Source organism: Dama dama, chromosome 5 (assembly GCF_033118175.1).
Source record: "Dama dama isolate Ldn47 chromosome 5, ASM3311817v1, whole genome shotgun sequence".
Classification (NCBI taxonomy): Eukaryota; Metazoa; Chordata; class Mammalia; order Artiodactyla; family Cervidae; genus Dama; species Dama dama.
In genome coordinates this window covers 95,327,897-95,345,570 of record NC_083685.1, presented here as the reverse complement: position 1 = coordinate 95,345,570, position 17,674 = coordinate 95,327,897, and the positions used below count along the sequence as shown (strand labels likewise).

Genomic DNA, 17,674 nt, shown 5'->3' with positions numbered 1-17,674 from the left:
AGTAACTTACCAACCTAAGAAGGCTGAATTCTAGGGTTGTAATGGGCAAAGCCAAGGACTCACACAATTTGCACTGCTGACTTAAGAGGCTCAAGACGGAGCACCAAGTACCCCGAGGCCTAGGGGTGACCTGGGAGGAGGTGGCTTAACCATAAAAGATAAGAGTCAGATGACATTTGAGAAGTTAGGGCCCTAGGTCCCTTCCCTCCTTCACATACTGGACCATGGCCTCTCCGCAACTCTGAAAGAAGATGGGTTGGTTGCTCAATCTCTTGACTCCTCAGGGGATGCAAACTGCACTGAGACTGTAGGTGCCCTACTGAAGTGAGGGATGCATGGATGTGAGCTGAATGCCGAGGGGTAAGACTCACAGCCTCCTGACCACCTCAGCTTCAACGACACACAGGTCCTCACCCTCCAGGCAGCAGATCAAAAGACTCATCTCTGGAGAGCGTGGTGCATCCCAAAGGGAAGACCTAAAGACCTGCATGACGGTCCTTAACCAACAGTTCACCCAGATGACCCTAGTGTAAAGATCAAGGTCAATAATCCTTTCATCGGATGGTGCTAGACTAGCCAGATATCCACAAGGAAAACAATCAACCCTGATAAGCATTTCATCTCACACACAGATATTAATTAAAAATGGGATCACAGATATAAAAATTAAAACTGAAACTAAAAAGCATTTTAGAAGAAAATATAGAATATCCTTCAAACTTCAGCACTGGTCATGATTCCTTAAAAAAGTAATGATTCATAAAAAAGATTAACTGTAAAATGAAAAAACTGCTAAGTTGATCTTAATCAAAATTTGAAATTTCTTGTCTTCAAAAGATCCCATTAAGAAAATACATAGGCAAGCCACAGGACTGGGAGAAAATATTTGCTGCACATATTCTGAAAGGGGCCTCAAATCCAGAACATATTTTTTGAAACTCTTAAAAATCAATAATTATAAAAACAATAAAAAATGGACAAAAAACTTGAATAAACACATCACAAAAAGCACTACCAAGTGTTCATCATCATTAGACTTCAAGGAACTGCAAAGTAAAATCCCAGCGAGACACCACCACATGCTCTCACCAAAATTTAAAAAATTGTATATTACCACATGTCAGCTGGGATGCAGAAAAACTAGAAGGGAATTCCTATACTAACTAACAATGGAAAACAACCCAGAGGTTAATTCACAAGAGGATGGATACACAGGCTGTGGATATGTGTATGTGAGTAGTCACGCGATGGAATACTACTGGGTAACAAAACAACACTACACAAGGCAGCCCACTGCCCCCTGACCAGGCCTCCTCTGGAGGTCCACTGCACCTGGTTCATCTCCAGATGCCCCAAATGTGGTAAGCTCTACCTTTGTCAGGACTCATTCATGATCTATAAACTTTCCGGATGGGCACCTAAAAAGTCCCAGGAAGTTTAGGAAGGACCCTGCGCAGCCTGCTTTCCCCGGGAATCCTCATCTATTCCCAGCAACACTGCCTTTCCAGGTTTGGGCCTGCTTCTCAGCTGTCCGGATGAAACAATATGCCGTTAAGGACACACACAAGGGTAACAGATTTATGAATTCAAGTAATGAAAAGATGAACACAAGAATCAGGACAGTGGTGAGCTCTGGGGAGAAAGTAGGGGCTGCAATGAGGAGGGACCCACAGGGAGTTTGAGAGTAGGGGTGCTGACCCCTGTCTTGGTTTTGGGGTGGTAGTGGTTCACGACACTCACCCTCTAACAAAAGGGCCACAGCCCTTCTAACCTGGGAGTGGACACTCTCTCATGACTGGTGACAGAATGCACAGCTATGTCAATGAGGATTCTGTTCATGTGACTTCAGGGTGACTCATTATCAGAGTGAGACAGATGAGCCAACTGCAGCAGTAACAACTAAGCCTGCTCATGAACTTCTTCGTGCCTGGATTTGGGGACAAATGGGAAAAGCAACCTCACTTGAAAACCTTACGCTGTGCTCAAGCTAACACGTGAAGCAGAAGTATCTTAGCAGACTGCACATCTACGCCCCACCTGGCCAGGAGACAAGCACCTCCAAGGGAAACAACAGACATAACACTGATCTTTCAGATAAAACTCCCCCTAAACTGTAGATATCATTCAAACTGCACACAACAGAAATACTTCCTAGAAAAAATACTGTGCAAAATACACGCAGGCATGCAGATACTCATTCATTCATTCAATGGTGAGGTCAGGCCCACACAGTCCAGGATGGTGGTGAAACTGTCCGGACCAATTTAAGAATAGGCAAGCATGCACCATCCTTCAGAAGCAAACACATATCTCAGTTTCTGACACCTGTCCCTTTCTCCAGTTTTCAGCTCATTCAATTCCTTTGTTCTTCTGGAAGTTTCAGCATCAAGCCAATGGAGCCTAAGGATGCTATCACAGAGTCATCCCAACTCTCCTCAAACCAGCCAGGACTCCCAGGGGCTCCTGTCTGAGCTCCACTGTTGGCTTCTTAGCTGACTTCAAAGAACTTTAAGCAGTCTGACGGACAACAGACATGAGAAGTGTGACTACACCACAAAACAATCGCAACAAGTTATAAAAATAGCTAGATGATATAAAATAGGCCTGCTGTGTTTTACTCTACCTCAGAAAACAGTCAGTTACCTCTGTTTTTGCATTTTGTCCATTTGTTCGGCTTTTAATTCTTCTAATTCCTTCAATCTTTTGGAAGTTTCAGCATCCAGCCAAGCGAGTCTAGCAGAGAATACAAAAGTCAGGCCAATTTTGCCTCAACCTGCAGGTGTCATTACCGCATAAACAGACCAGGAGTCAGGACCCCGCAGAGCGCCCATCTCGGCTCCATCAAAGACTCAGAAGGTAGCTCAGTCTCTGGGCCGGTGCAGCTCTCAGTGTGATGTTCCATGGAAAAAGACATGTACCCGCAAGAGCACTCCTGGTTGGTGTGCAATGCCACAAAAACCTGGCCACAAATATTCTCGAGAAAACTAGCCTTCGCTGCAATTAGGGCTTCTTGCTCAGCTGTAAAACAAAGCTGCTGCTCTATCTTCCAGCTCAGACAAAGAAATGGGCTCCCAGGAGAGCCCCCAACGCAGAGTTGGAGTCAAATAAACACAGAAAGGAAAAGCTAACTCGGAACAACCTTAATGTATGTGTTAGGGCTTGATGCTTTCAGCCCAGGATAGTGAACAGTATCAAATTATCTAATGGTCCACTTTCACTCTGGCTTCCCCATAATTGCAAGAACAATTCCAGCCAAATGAATGCAGGCAACCTGTTTTCACTGCTCTCCTGTCATGGAATGGCCTCACCTCATCACCCCCTACTTAAAGCCTATTCTTCAAGTCCTAATTGATTTTCCATCTCCCTCCAAGAAGTTCAGATCTCTGCAGAGGTGTCCTGTCTACCTTCTGAACTCTCAGCATTTAACACTTCAGGTCTCAGGGGACATACAACTTTCTATCTTATAGTCAATAACATGTCCTCCTTGTTGACTATAAATAAGCAGGGGCTGGGAATCTGTCTTTTTTGCCCACCCCCCCAGTCCCCCACAAAGGTCTCCAAAGAGCTCACAACTGTACCAAAACAAGCAACTGGTAGACAACTGAAACGCACGTAATTTTTGAATGAATTAGGCAAGGAATAAAAGAGGGGCTCACTGTCTAAGCTGCATAATTTGACAGGAAAGTTTAGCAATTTCCGTTTTTATATAGCCATCTTTATACATGGGCAAAAGAAGAGCTCGCTTTAGAATTCCATTTGAAAGGGGGCCCATTTCAAAGATCTGACAAACACCAGCACAAACCTCACTGCTTCGTGTTCAACAGCACCTCTCAACCGACTGTCCTCTTGTGTATCTTCCTGCTGGAGAGATTGTTCTTTGGTGGTATCTTTGGGGCTGGATTTCACCTTGAGCCAGGCAGCACTGCAAAACAAGGAAAACTTATACCTTTGTAACCATTCCCTCCACATCCGATGACTCATAAAAGGTGCCAGCTCAGAAAAGACAAGAGCATCACAGTACTGGTGATCTACAGTGGGGGCTCTATATTGGAAGCTGAATGTGAAGCAGAGTGACAGCATCCAGGATTCAGCCTCGGTATCAAAGAAGAGAAGTCCCTTTTTGCTTCATAGAAGCAATCACTATTTTAAATGAAAAAACAATTGTCAACTACAGAATAATGGGTGAAATTCAACAAAACCCTGTTCTAATATACAGATTTGGGTCACTAATTATATTTCACGTTACACAGCAACTCTGTGCCTTTTATCAGGTCTAATACAGCACTGTGAACCCAAAAGCCTTCCCCCTTACCTCCCCTATCTACCACATGTACACTCTAGAAGACAGTGCATTGTATATTTAGTTTGCAATATAAATTCCAACCAACTTCTGTTTTCATGAGCTTACCAACTGAATTCACATCTCTACACTACTACATATAAAAATAGAGAATTAAGAGCACAGAAATAAAGCAAAGAAGCACACATATTATGAAATCAGAAGACCTGATTTTAGTCTCAGCTGTGCTATATAAGTAAGGCATTAGATTCTCTGGACAGTTTCTTCACCTTTAAAGTGAAAGCTGATAAATAAGCATAACCATCCACTGAGAATCACTCAGTCTTCAGGGGATCCCATCCCACCAAGCTTCTCACCACATCTCCTGCCGGCCTAAGAAGTGGGACCCTTCATGTTACCTACCTTCTTGCTCACTCTCCTCTTCACGTGACTGCTTGTGCCTGCCTTCCTGTGACTGTCCTAGCACCTGGTCCTTTCCATCGTGCTTCTGAGAACCACTGTCCATGGTACATGAACTCCCATTTTTAACCAGTTCCCTGAAGACTGTAATTTCTGCCTCACTGAACTCTGTGCCCCTGAAGGACAACGCCTTCTCCCCAGCTCTGTAGAAGATTGGGCCCTCATTCACTATGTGCTGTGAGTAAGGGTGCTGCTGCTACTGCTAAGTTGCTTCACGACCTCATGAACTGTAGTCTACCAGACTCCTCTGTCCATGGGATTTTCCAGACGAGAGTACTGGAGTGGGTTGCCATTGCCTTCTCCCGAATAAGGGTGACAAGGCAGTGATGTCAGCTCTATCCTAACTGTCTTCTGCGTCAGGACAGCATCTATGAGGTTTGTACGGTTTTATAATTAATGTTGTCTTGACTTGGACTAGGAATTATTTTTAAGCATTCATTCAGCAAAGATTTACTAAATGCCTACTAAGATTGACTACATCAGGCACTGTACACTCAGATATAAGGCACAGTTCCCGGCCTCAAGTAACCAGGATCAACTGGGTGTGGAGGCGAGTGAACAGCAGCCCTCAAAGTCCACAGGGTACTGGAGTGACCTGTGGGAGTTATCTACCCACCGTCAGGTAGGAAAAAGGAACCAATGGGCTTCCAGTCAAAAACATTTCATGTATTACCCATCCAAATGAGCTTTTTTTCCTTAAAGGGGACTAAGGCCACTGCTTCATTTGCTCTAAGCAATAGGTTACCTTTGATCTGTGGAGGAAAAGTAAAATCACATACCTGAATGCTTGAATTTTTACATACCATTTAGGAGATGCTGGTGGGGATGTGGGGTTTGGAGGTATCCAAGGAGTCCGACTGTCTTTCACAGGCTGTTGGTTCATTTTTAATCTGGAGGAGACTGTTGTCCTTTGCAACCTGCTTTTGCTGTAAGAGGGGATTGGTCTACTTTTTTCAGCTTTGTGTAGTCCCTGCAAGAGATAAATATGAATTATAAAGCCAAATGGATAGCAAAGAAACTGGTTTTGACCTCGGGCTTACTGAAGGTTCAAATGTCCCTATGCTGTTCATGCATTCATTCAGCAAAAACTTAAATGGACAGCACTGTGGCAGAAATTTGGGGAGGGCACAGATTACAAGAAAACAACCCTGGTTGTGGGGAGAGGGGTACACACGTAAAACTGGAATCCCTGGCTTGGCCATCTTTATATATATATAAAATATATATATATATATATATTTCTTCCTAACTAAGCAAAAGAGGTAAAAAACATTCTTGGTTAAAATACATTTCTCAGTCTTGAGGTTTCCTATCTGTAAAATGGGAGATAATGTCTTCACAAATTTCTAGAAGATTAAATGAGCTAACAGAGGAGGAGTATGATGAAGGCACGAAGGCATATGCCACCTAAACAGAACAACTACCATAAAATGCTATAGAGAACAAGGCTGTTTCAGAGAAATATTCCAGGCTGAATTTGTTTAGGCTCAACCCAGACTTCCCAATGACCTCCCTTGACAGTTTGTTTGAAAAGGAATAAAGACTTGATCTTAATCCATGATTTATGAGTAACAGGTGATTATGTTACAGAAGCCTATGGAGAAGCCATCAAATTGGAGTAACCACATTAAGCATATTCAGACTAGGAGGTGGTCTTCTAGCCAGTTCGCCACTGGTAGGGCCTGAAGTTAAATTTTAGATAGAAGCTTAAGAATATAATGTACTTTCAAGCCAGCTGACTCCCAAAGCTATTTAGAAAGTACTCACCCTAAGATACCTTTCAATATCAAGTGATATATTATGTATCAATATTTAGCAGGAAATCTTCATCTTAATCCCTCAAATTTCATACTTCCAAATCAGAAGCAGAAAAAAAACTATATTTTAAAATAGCCTGCCCAATGAAGACCATGGTTATCAAATCAGAAAGGCTCTTACTAAACCTGGACAAGAATGCCCTATCCTTAGTAACAATACTAAAACTTGTTTTTTGTTTTAAAAAAAAACAAAAACAAAAAAACAACCTGGAGCCAAGCTATGTCAGCTTAGACAGCTGGGCTCAAGGGCTCTGGCATTCAAATGCCCAAGAACTCAAATCCTGGCTCCACCGTTTACCAGCCTGTGTGACCTTGGATGATGTCAGATTAATACAAACGGGCCAAAAGAAAGGAGTGATGTCATACTTGTTGTGGTCTTGCTGGTGCCAGAGTATCTTTCTTCCTAGGCGGTGGCACATTCTCAGTCACAAGCTTCTTTCTCCCTGCTTTTATTTTTGCCAGGGCTAATACCTCTTCTTTGAAGCCTGCATTTTGGTCGAGGATAGATGGAACATCATCCTGAAGGATATCCGCCTCTAATCCATCAAGCTCATTTTCCAGGCTCTGGGTCACTGGAAGCTCTGTGTCGGGTTGATACTTATCTACGTGGAGATTTCAGAAGGACAAGAGGAAGGAAATGCTATTCAAATCAAGTGAGAATGATTATCCAGAGGCAGATAAGCTTACAACACCCTGTTAAAAACTGAAGTGTCTTGCTGTCAAGAGTTGCTTCTGATCCTATGACTCCTACTGCAGTTCTACGGCAGAAGCCTAAGTACCATGCCTGACTCCTAAATCTCACCTCCCACATTTACTTACTCACCCAGTCCCTCAAATCCTAATTCTATCAGTAAAATACCTCTTGCCCTTTTCTTCCCTCCTGCCACTCCCTAACGTCAGGCTTGCAATATCTTGTGACTGTAACAACAGCATCTTGTAACAGACCCCTACTTTATCTTCAATCACACCTTCTCCTGACTACCATAATTATGTTTTTAATGTAAATATTTAAGTATCACTTCTCAAAACCTTCGATGGCTCCAAATTTGATACAGAATAAAGTCTGAACTCCATACAGGACATACAACCTGCAATGGGAAAGAAGGTAAAACTGTATTTGAAGATGAGATATTTTGTATACAGAAACAATCCAAAGAGAATCTACAGATAGGCAATTACAACTAAGAATAGAGTTCAGCAATGTTTCCGGATAGAAGAAAAATAAACAAAATTCATTCTCATTTGCACATACCAAAATAACTAATTAGAGAAAATATAAGAGAAAAAGTACCCCATTAACAATAGCAACTAAACTATAAGGCACTAAGGAAGAAAACTTAGGAAAGATGTATAAGACTTTTACCAAACAAAAAAGCTCAAAGGTATTTTTGAAGGACAAGAAAGAAAGTCTGGATCAATTATTTTCATGAATGAAAAAAATACTGTGAAGCGTCAATTCTCCCCATAGTGATCCTCAATTTCAAATGCAAGTTCAATTAAAATCTCAACAGATTTCTTTTTTGTGGATATAAAATTTTAATGCTAAAATTCTTATGAAGTGTAAAATCCCAAGACAGCCCAAATAATTCTGAAGAACAACAATGTGAGGAGTAGGGCAGGGGTGGGAGTCTTATTTTCCCAGTGATAGTGTTCGTGATAAAGCTGTAATAATTAAGGCAGTGTGGGAGTGATGCAGGAACAGGCGGAAACCAATGAAGCAGGACGGGTATGACAAAGGCTATATGACAAATCAGTGAGTATGAACTGGATCACTCAATAAATAATGCTGAAATTACTAGTATCCACAGGTAACTAAAGAAAAATCTAAGTGTTCAGTGTGAGAATGCTCACCCTCACACCGAACACTTACATTCTAAATGTAAAGAAGACCTAAATGTGAAAGGAAAACTTTAAAGCTTTTAGAAGAAAATATGAGAATATGATTATGACATCAGGCCAGAAAATGCTTTCTTAAAGCCAAATATAATGTTGTTAACATATGTAAACTTAATTACACTAAACTGCACCTTGTTTTTGACAAAGACACCAAAAAAGTCACAGGCAAGCCAGAGTCTGTAAGGTATATAATTAACATAGGCTCAACATCCAGAATATATAAAGAACAACTATGAGTCCATAAGAAAACAAACAACGCAACAGGGAAACAGGCAAAGGACAGAAAGTGGCAGAGAGAAAAATCTAAATTGTCAATGAAAACATGAAAAGATGAGCACCAGCAATCAGAAAAATCGATATTAAAGTAGTGAGGTTGGGAGTAAAAGTTTTAACGTGACAATGCCAAGTTAAAAAAGAAGATGCAGGAAACAAGTACTCTCACAGCTATTAGTGCAGGAGCGAACTGGCGCAGCTACCAGAAGGTTCGCCCACACTGTCGCCCAGAAGTTTCACTCCTAGGAACATACTCAGCATTGAGGGACCCTCATGCATACACAGGAAGACATGAGCACAGACTTCATCAATGATTATAATAGCAAAAAATCAGACACAACCCAAAGGCCCATCAGTATTACTACATTTAGACTACTTTTAACAGCAGTAGGCTAAAGGCCAGATTCCCCTTGCATCACTTTTTTAATCTGGTACTTTTCAAGGCCATAGAGGTTACACAGTAAGGATACATAAACTGAAAGGAAAGAATGCTTAGAACAAATCCTAGTCTAAAATTTAATTATTAACCCTCAGGTTTACATATAGCAAGGTAACTCTGACCTCTAGGTCCCGATGCCTTTCCAGTAATGATCTGTACAAATCAACTGCAAATGTAGTACAAGCTCCAGGGGCAGTTGAGTTTGAGGACATTGCTGGTGGTGGGGTGGGACTGTCCTTACGTCTGACAAGTTGTACTAATGCAATCCACCACTTCAAGAACATTCCAGCAGCTGCTAAAGAAATGTACCAGTTACAGAAATCACAAGACCAAATCAGGCTCACACATTTATTTCAACTGAAAATGGCAAAGATGTGATTTCCCACCTAACTGGCTCCTTATGACTTCTAGGGGTGGGAGGTCAGAATGGAGAAATTAGGTAGAGAGACATCTAAAACAGAAACAGACACCACAACCTTCTGAAATCCAGTTCATAAAGACAAGGAAAAATAAATAAATAAATAAACAAAAACAAGAGCACCACCACAACCTTCGCCATAAGCAACTGTACCAAATTTGCCAAGTGGCTAAGCATAATCACACTTCAATTTGTAATGATGATAACAACAATGATTTTATCATCATCTCTTACATCTGTACATTTCTTCAGTTTCTAACATCATTCACATTCACATTTGAAGCTCACCGTGACACAGAGCAGGCAGGGCAATGATTAATTTTTCAAATGAGGAAATGACAGTTAAGTGTTTTACTCAAGGTCAAGGACAGCAAGCAGCAGAGTCACATCTTCTGACTCCCAGTCCAGGGTGAGGCCCATTCATTCTGCCCTGTCAGGAACTGCAGCGCTGTTCCAGACAACTGAAGCTTACATACCTCTGGATGAAATACCTAATTTGCTACTTTAAACAACTCAGTCAGTCACATAGGATAAGGACCACCAGCATACCTGAGAGAGATTGCAGGTTCGATTCCAGACCACCACAATAGAGCAAATATCATGATAAAGTGAGTCACACAAGTGTTTTGGTTTCCCAGTGCATACAAAAGTTATGCTTATATAGTATGCAGTCTAGTAAGTGTGCAATAGTGCTATGTCTTGAAAAATACTTTAACACTTAATTAAAAAATACTTTATCACTAAAAAATGCTAACCATCACCTGACAACACAGGGTTGCCACAAACCTTCAACTTGTAAAAACCACAGTATCTGCAAAGCACAATAAAGTGAAGCACAATAACGTAAGGTATGCCTAGATTATCCCCATTCACAGATAGAAAAATGAAGGTTTGGAGAGATGAAATCATCCACCCAGGATCACAAACAGGCAGAGCTGGGACTAGAAGGAGGTCTTTTTGTTCCCCATTTTCCCCACAGTGGTCTGTCTTCCTGCTTTCCCTCACTGGTGCCTATGGTGAGTTTTAAATGAACAGGTTTCCCAACTTTTCTCTCTGAAGCTGGTCCCCACCTGTTAGTGCACTACACAGTTAAGGGTCCCTCTCATCTTTTAACTCATTTGGGAAACACATCTCTGTGGGCAGGCCTGGAAAGTTCTCTACATTTCCTCCAGAGCATCGTAAACGAGCCCCTAACATCCAGAACTGAGGTTACCATGATCTGTTGCTCAAAGGCTTTTTCTTGTTCTAATATACCCTCTTCACAGCTGGTTATTTAAGCGCCTAATTACTGCCGGGTCCTGGGCTTCCACACAGGATACAGCATGCAATAAGCATCACACCCATACTGAGCGGAAGGCGGCCTCTGGGTAGAAGGAAGGTGGCAGCATTGGTTCTACCTGCCTAGCAATGAAGGGAACAGAATACCACGTTACGCCAAGTAAATATCTAACAGTGACTAAGGAGGTTAGGTTTTGTCACATTCACGATACAGGCAGGGCATTACACTATGGAGGTGCCACAGAATTAGTGACAAATTGAGAAACTGAACTGATTTATAACTTCAGATCAGTAGAGGAAACAAAATGAAACAAGAGCTCGATTAACACAGTAAGTTACAACAAAGAAAAAAAAGTGGCAGATCAAAAATAAAAAGGGAAAAAGAAGTCCAAATGTGCCATTAATCTCAGTAAATGTCAGTAGGTTAAATATAGAACTCTACAACAGAGTTAAAAACACAGACAATGAAGTATTGACAACAGACATTCTTAAAACAGCAAAGACGGATTGTACACAAAGGGATGTGAAATGTTATTCTAGGTAAATGCCAAATAAGTTGGGTAGATGAAACAATATTTATATCAAACAAAAGAGAAACCAAAGCAAATGACATTAGAAAGACAAATATTTAATAATAATATATAAAATCCACCAAAAAAGATTTATCAGTAAGGAACGCTTGTGTATCTAATAGCACGACTTCAAAATGTACTAAACAAAACTGAATATAAATACAATGAGAAATTTTAAAAGTCTTCAAAGACTTTAACATACCTTGTGTCAGTCATCTAAAGATCAAGTAAATAAAACCAGAAAACTATAGGAAAAAAAAAATAATAAAAGAGATAAAGATTGGAAAGGAGGACATAACCCAATGGTTATATTCATAGATGACATGACTATACACACTGCAAAACACAAATAATCTGCAGATAAATTACAGAAATAAATTAGCAAGGCTGCTAGATACAAGATCAACACATAAAATCAACTGTGTGTATACCCATAATATATGCTAGAAATTAAATTTTTAAAAAGACATCCTTTACAAGAGCTCTGGAAATAGCAATACCAAGGAATCATTCTAACTAAAGACGAACACACACACACATTGTAAGTTACTAAGAGTATTTAAAGACAACTTAAATGAATAAAGGGACATATACCCTGCCTGTGGATTGGGGAATATAATTTTGTAAAGATAACAATTCCCCACCAAAATTTCAAGAGGTTGTTTGTTGGGAGTGTTGAGAGAGAGAGATCAGGGAAGCAACAAATTCTGATCCTAAAATTTCTATGGAAATACTGAGGGTCAAGATTAGCCAAGACATTCTGGAAGAAGAACTGGTGACAAAAACTGACTTAGAATAATTAAGATAGTATACGCTAGCCTAAGAACCTACAATTAGATCAATGGAAGAGAACAGAGGACCCAGGAAGTGACCCCTACACATGTGGACACTTAACTTATGACAAAAGTGACATCACCACTGTGGGAAAAAGGATAATATTTTCAACGAAGAGTGTTATCTCAACTAGATATCCACCTGGAGGAAAATGAATCTTTTCTAGAAAATAAATAGGAAAATGTTTCCTTAACTATGGCAAAGGGTAAAGCTTTTTTTTTTTTCTATTAAGTAATTCTTTATTCTTTTCCCTGACCAGGGCGTTATTGTTGTTTAGTCACTAAGTCATGTCTGACTCTTTGTGGCCCCATGGACTGTAGCCTGCCAGGCTCCTCTGTCCACGGGATTTCCTAGGCAAGAATACTGGAGTGGGCTGCTATTTCCTTTTCCAGGAAAAGCCTCTTAAACAAGATCCAAAAACAACCTTAAAAAAAAAAAAACAACCCTATATAGGAAAAGATCGCTACATTGGAATTCAGTGAAATTAAGAATTCTGTCCATCAAAAGACACTACAGCAACATCTAAAAGCAAGCCACATCTTATTTCTAAGAGAATATTTATAACACAGGTAATTGGGAAAGGGCCCATATGCAGCAAACTCCTACAAAGAACTCGACACATCAATAAAGAAAAGAGAAAGGAAAAAAAGAACAGAAAATAAGAGAGAGGGAGGCAGAGGGAGGACTTTGAAAGAGACTTGAACTGGCACTTCACAAAAGACATGTAAATGGCCAATAAATATATGGAAAGGTACTCACCATAAATCATCCAGAAAATGTAAACTAAAACCACAATGACAACCTTACACACCAACCAGGTGGCTAAAATTTTTTAAACTAATAACAAGGATGTATAGCAACTATTCTCATAGATGGCTGGTTGGAATAAAAAAGATAAAACTACTTTGAAAAAAATTCTTATTATAGTTGAACAAATACATACCCTGATGACCTAACAATAACATTGCTGGGAATAAACCCAACAGAAATAAACACACACATGTACCAAGAGACATACATAAAAACAAACAATCACAGTAGTTCTCCTTATAACCACTCCAAACTGGAAAAAACCCAATGACTGTACACTCCACTTCAATTTATAAAAGGAAAACTGTTGCTGCTTAGTTGCTCTGCTGTGTCCAACTCTTGGCAAACCTTTGGGATTTTTCAGGCAAGAATACTGGAGTGGGTTGCCATTTCCTCCTCTAGGGGATCTTCCCAAACCAGGGATCAAACCCATATCTCCTGTGTCTCCAGCATTGCAGGCAGGCTCTTTACCCAATGAGCCATCGCATATTCTACTTCAACTAAAACAAGGGAAACCAGCTTATTGGATTTGTCCACACACTGATATAATGGCACATTAAAAATTTCAATATTAAAATTTTAAAACTACTTTAAAGTACTATCAATATAGATGTGTCAGTTTAACTACGAAGAAAAAAAAGAGGACAAGAAAATCTCTCAGCAAAACAGGAACAGAAGAAAATTTCCTTAACTTCATATGCAGATTTGCCAAAACTAAAGAGTCAGCATCATATGTCAAAATGCATTCCCTTTATGCTGGGAAAGGGGGGGCCTGCAAAAGTTAAGCATCTTAAGATAAAATATTTATGATATACGTAAAACCAGAAAAGGATGAAGATCCAAAATACATAAAGAACTTCCGAAGCAAAGACAGGACCCAGTAGGGAGATAGCAAAGGATATGAACAGACAAATCACAGAAGAGGAAGAAATAAACAAGGCCAAGGAACATGTGAAAGAAAAATCTTCCTCACCAGGAATCAGGGAAATATAAAACAGTAAGAAATTCAATAACATTTTCCACCAAGAGACTGAAATTTTTTCTATTTCATTATATAAAGTACTTGGTAAGGATATGGGGAAATATACATTGATGGTCAGTGCTAGTTGAAAACATAACTGTGCACCCATTTTTAAGGGCAAGTTGGCAGTGTCTGTTTTAAATGGGCAAACCACATAAGCTTGCAATTCTACTTACTGGAATAACAAAAATTTATTTATTACCTATGTAAAAAAAAATCCATACATATCAACCAAGTATGTGTTTGTGTGTATATGTATACATAGCTATCATTAAAATGTAAATAAACAAACTTAGAAGAGAAAGTAAGGTTCTATCTAACAGCTCTGTAGGAATTTACTTTGGTCAGCCCAAATGCAGGAAAAGGGAATTTTACTTTCTTCACCCTCCCTCCTCTATGGAAATACTCCAGCCTCCAGCCTAAAGTAGCATCTTGATTGCTACTCACTTATCCTAGTTCAAGTGCACTTATTGTTGACCAGGCTTATAAATCCTGACTTTTCCCTCAATGTGGCAACTGTTACAGCCCAGACAATGTCAAGGAATAAAGTATCTTGCAGTAAACACTTTAGGACACATACCAGCAAGGAGCTTCTTTGCCACTGAAGGTTGTCTTGTTTCCTGTGGAAATATCTCCTTTGCTACAAAGGGCTTCCTCTCATTCTTTGGGGATGTGTTTCGCCATCTCTCTAAGGCCCTTTGGCTACCAACGGGAAATCTGCACCGAATTTCACTGAAACATTTCTTTGCCTTTTTTGGAGACAGTTTCTTTTCCAGGAGAGATTCTAAAGCCTGCCATGAAACAGTCAATCATTCTCTTAGTTTGTCTCACAAAAGTCTGACTGTTGATCACAAAATGGAAAATGGGGATCCTGGAAAAATGTGTTATTAAATGGCCATCTCTAATTGTTAACTGAACCATCACTTACTTTTAAAACTTGGTTATTTAGGACATCCAGTTAATAAAAGGAGTTCTGCATGTTCTTTCACATATTTAGCTCATGAAAACCAATGATCAAAAAGTAAAGATTATCACTACTATTAAAGGTATTCAAATTCTAAAATTAAGGATCCCCATTTAAAAACTAATCACAGTCTTCAGAATATAACCCAATATAATTTACTTCATTAGTTCTCAATGAAAACCTCATAAACTTAAATAATCTTTTAACTGGGCACACAAACTAAAACGCACATCTTCATAAACTAAAGGAACATGTTCATGGCTCTGATCACTCACCCACCACAATGGGGAAGACCTGTCCCTGCCAGCCCCCTTTCCTGAGAGAGGCATGCGCTCTAACAAGCACCCACTCACTCTCACCAGGCAGCAAGGGCCCAATCTCCCATGATCAGTACGTGTTAACGAAGACTGAACGCAGCCAGGGACGTTTAGTTCAGATGACAGCGAGGAATAACAACATAAACTGTGGGATAGTGTGGTACACGTCAACAAGAATAAATTTCTCACACTACTGAATATTTTCAAATGTAGGGGAGATAAAGGGTATGTTTAAGAAACATTATGTTAAGGCACTCATGCCCAAAATTTGGGATAGAAACTGTATCTCTTGAGATCCTTGAGAATGATCTCTGGAGAATGATCAAGCTATGTTCTTCAAATAAAACTGTTTTGGCCAATAAATGTTTTTAATGGATAAGTTTTAAAAAAACCACATAACTTGATATGCTACCTAAAGGGCTCTCTTTGACAGTGGCATTCCTGATAGTGATTCCACATACATAAACGTAAGCAATATATATCACAAATACATTTGCTGGATAATGACAAAGGTAGAAGGGGTCCTAAAGATCACCAAGGGCTAGCTAATGTAGAAATGGTCTGTCACGTGGTCTAGAATTCTTCCCACTACAGCACGCTTCCCTATAGCTAACAGCTTACTATTATGTATCTCACACTAATATAAACGCTTTTTTAAAAATCTGTGATGAAAATGTATGGGACAGTGGAAATAACAGTGGCACGGGAGTTTAAAGACAGGAGTTTGATTCCCAGCCTTCAAAAGAAGTGTCTGTGTCATGTCTCTGAGCTTTGCTTTTTTCTTTAAATATGTAAAATAGTAATAAAACCAACTGCAAATCACAGCAATTCAGTAAGGATGAATGGCAGCATTCTCTAAACTTCAGGGAACTATCAAGATTTAAGGACAGACTGTTTTTGCTGTCTTCATCACCAGTAAAAACTATGGATATAACTAATGGATAGTAAGAACACTATCCATTCCTGACTAGTACACACCGGTTGGGATATCCAGAAGTCTCTAGCCATAGCATAAGACTTTAGGCTTACTTCCATTTTTGGGCTTCTTTTCAATAATCTATCTAGATTGCACACTGATATGCTAACCTCACTACTAAACAGTGTTTTACTGTTTTCCTTTTATATGCTAATACATTCTTTATTAAATGGCATGGTCATGGAATGGAATATTCTGCTTAATTAATGGCCGGGTTACGAGTTGTTTTATGTTCTAGACTTAAGACACCATGTCTCAAAGAAGTAAAATACAATATTGACTAGACTGTAAAAACAATGAAATTAAAATGAAGTGCTCCTTCTGCTCTCTGCAAAGCTTGAATTTACTAGGTACCAAATGAGTCTTGTGTTCTCCATGAACCTCAATGAAATCAGGCAGTGGTGAACATAACCTCCCTGCTTAGAAATAATGCACTTTAAATACCAATCGTGGTCAATTTCATACCTCAATCTGTTGCAGGATATCTATCACCACATCAGGAACAGAAGACTCGGCCTCCAGCTTGGCAGAACAGAGAGAGAGCTGGCGGATAAGACTGCCCAGCTCCTTGCACCAAGTAGGAATGGGGTACTCCCCTCCGGCAGTGAACTGAGCGACAAACGTCTGTAAGGCCCAAATTGCTCCTCGATGGGCAGCAGCCAGCCTGGACACTGCCCATGACTGGCAGTAAATGAGATGCAAGAGTTACTTCAATACTCAGAACATCTAAATGTTAACCCAACCCTTAACAAACATTTACAGTCAATCTTCTATGTAAGAACGACTTCCATTGCGAAAACTTTTTCATAGTAAAGGGAACTATAAAGTTTAAAGGTTTCCTAATGACAAAGTGTTTCCCCTCTCATGCTCAATTTCATATACCAGCTGCAACAACCAACAATCTATTTTCAGAACCTGTTTCTTGGAGGGTGACCCTCAAAGTTAGGACATTTAAGACGCTCACTCCCTAACAAGTTTCTACAAGTGTTGATGATAAATATTGGTGGAGAGAACCCACACATAATATCATCAAAACACTGGAAATGTAGTTTATAAACAATAAGAATTAAGCATAATTAAATTTCATCATACCTTCTTAGTGTGTTTAATCTTATGTGGACTCAATTTATCCAATTCTTCCTGGATTTCTTTAACCTGGTTCATAAAGGGGGGTGAAAAAAGAAAATCTTTGTACCTTTCCACTGATCTTTTTTGTAGAAAAGGATGCATCTTATCTTGTCCAAATATAACCATTACTGATTCAAGTCACTTGAAAATGAGAACAGACTCCTCATTCAAG

At 39.7% G+C, this 17,674-nt stretch overlaps 1 protein-coding gene across 5 annotated transcripts in view; it reads right to left on the bottom strand.

The window, feature by feature from the left end:
* Nucleotides 1-17,674, bottom strand: part of KIAA0753 (KIAA0753 ortholog) — a 56,979-nt gene that overhangs the window by 23,037 nt on the left and 16,268 nt on the right. For all 5 annotated transcript variants that reach the window (XM_061143175.1, XM_061143174.1, XM_061143173.1 and 2 more), the window contains 7 exons: nucleotides 17,467-17,529; nucleotides 16,840-17,055; nucleotides 14,698-14,908; nucleotides 6,943-7,178; nucleotides 5,563-5,729; nucleotides 3,803-3,922; nucleotides 2,644-2,733 (listed from right to left, as the gene is read on the bottom strand). In XM_061143175.1, the coding sequence (XP_060999158.1) occupies nucleotides 2,644-2,733; nucleotides 3,803-3,922; nucleotides 5,563-5,729; nucleotides 6,943-7,178; nucleotides 14,698-14,908; nucleotides 16,840-17,055; nucleotides 17,467-17,529 (1,103 nt within the window). The remainder of the gene's footprint in view (nucleotides 1-2,643; nucleotides 2,734-3,802; nucleotides 3,923-5,562; nucleotides 5,730-6,942; nucleotides 7,179-14,697; nucleotides 14,909-16,839; nucleotides 17,056-17,466; nucleotides 17,530-17,674) is intronic.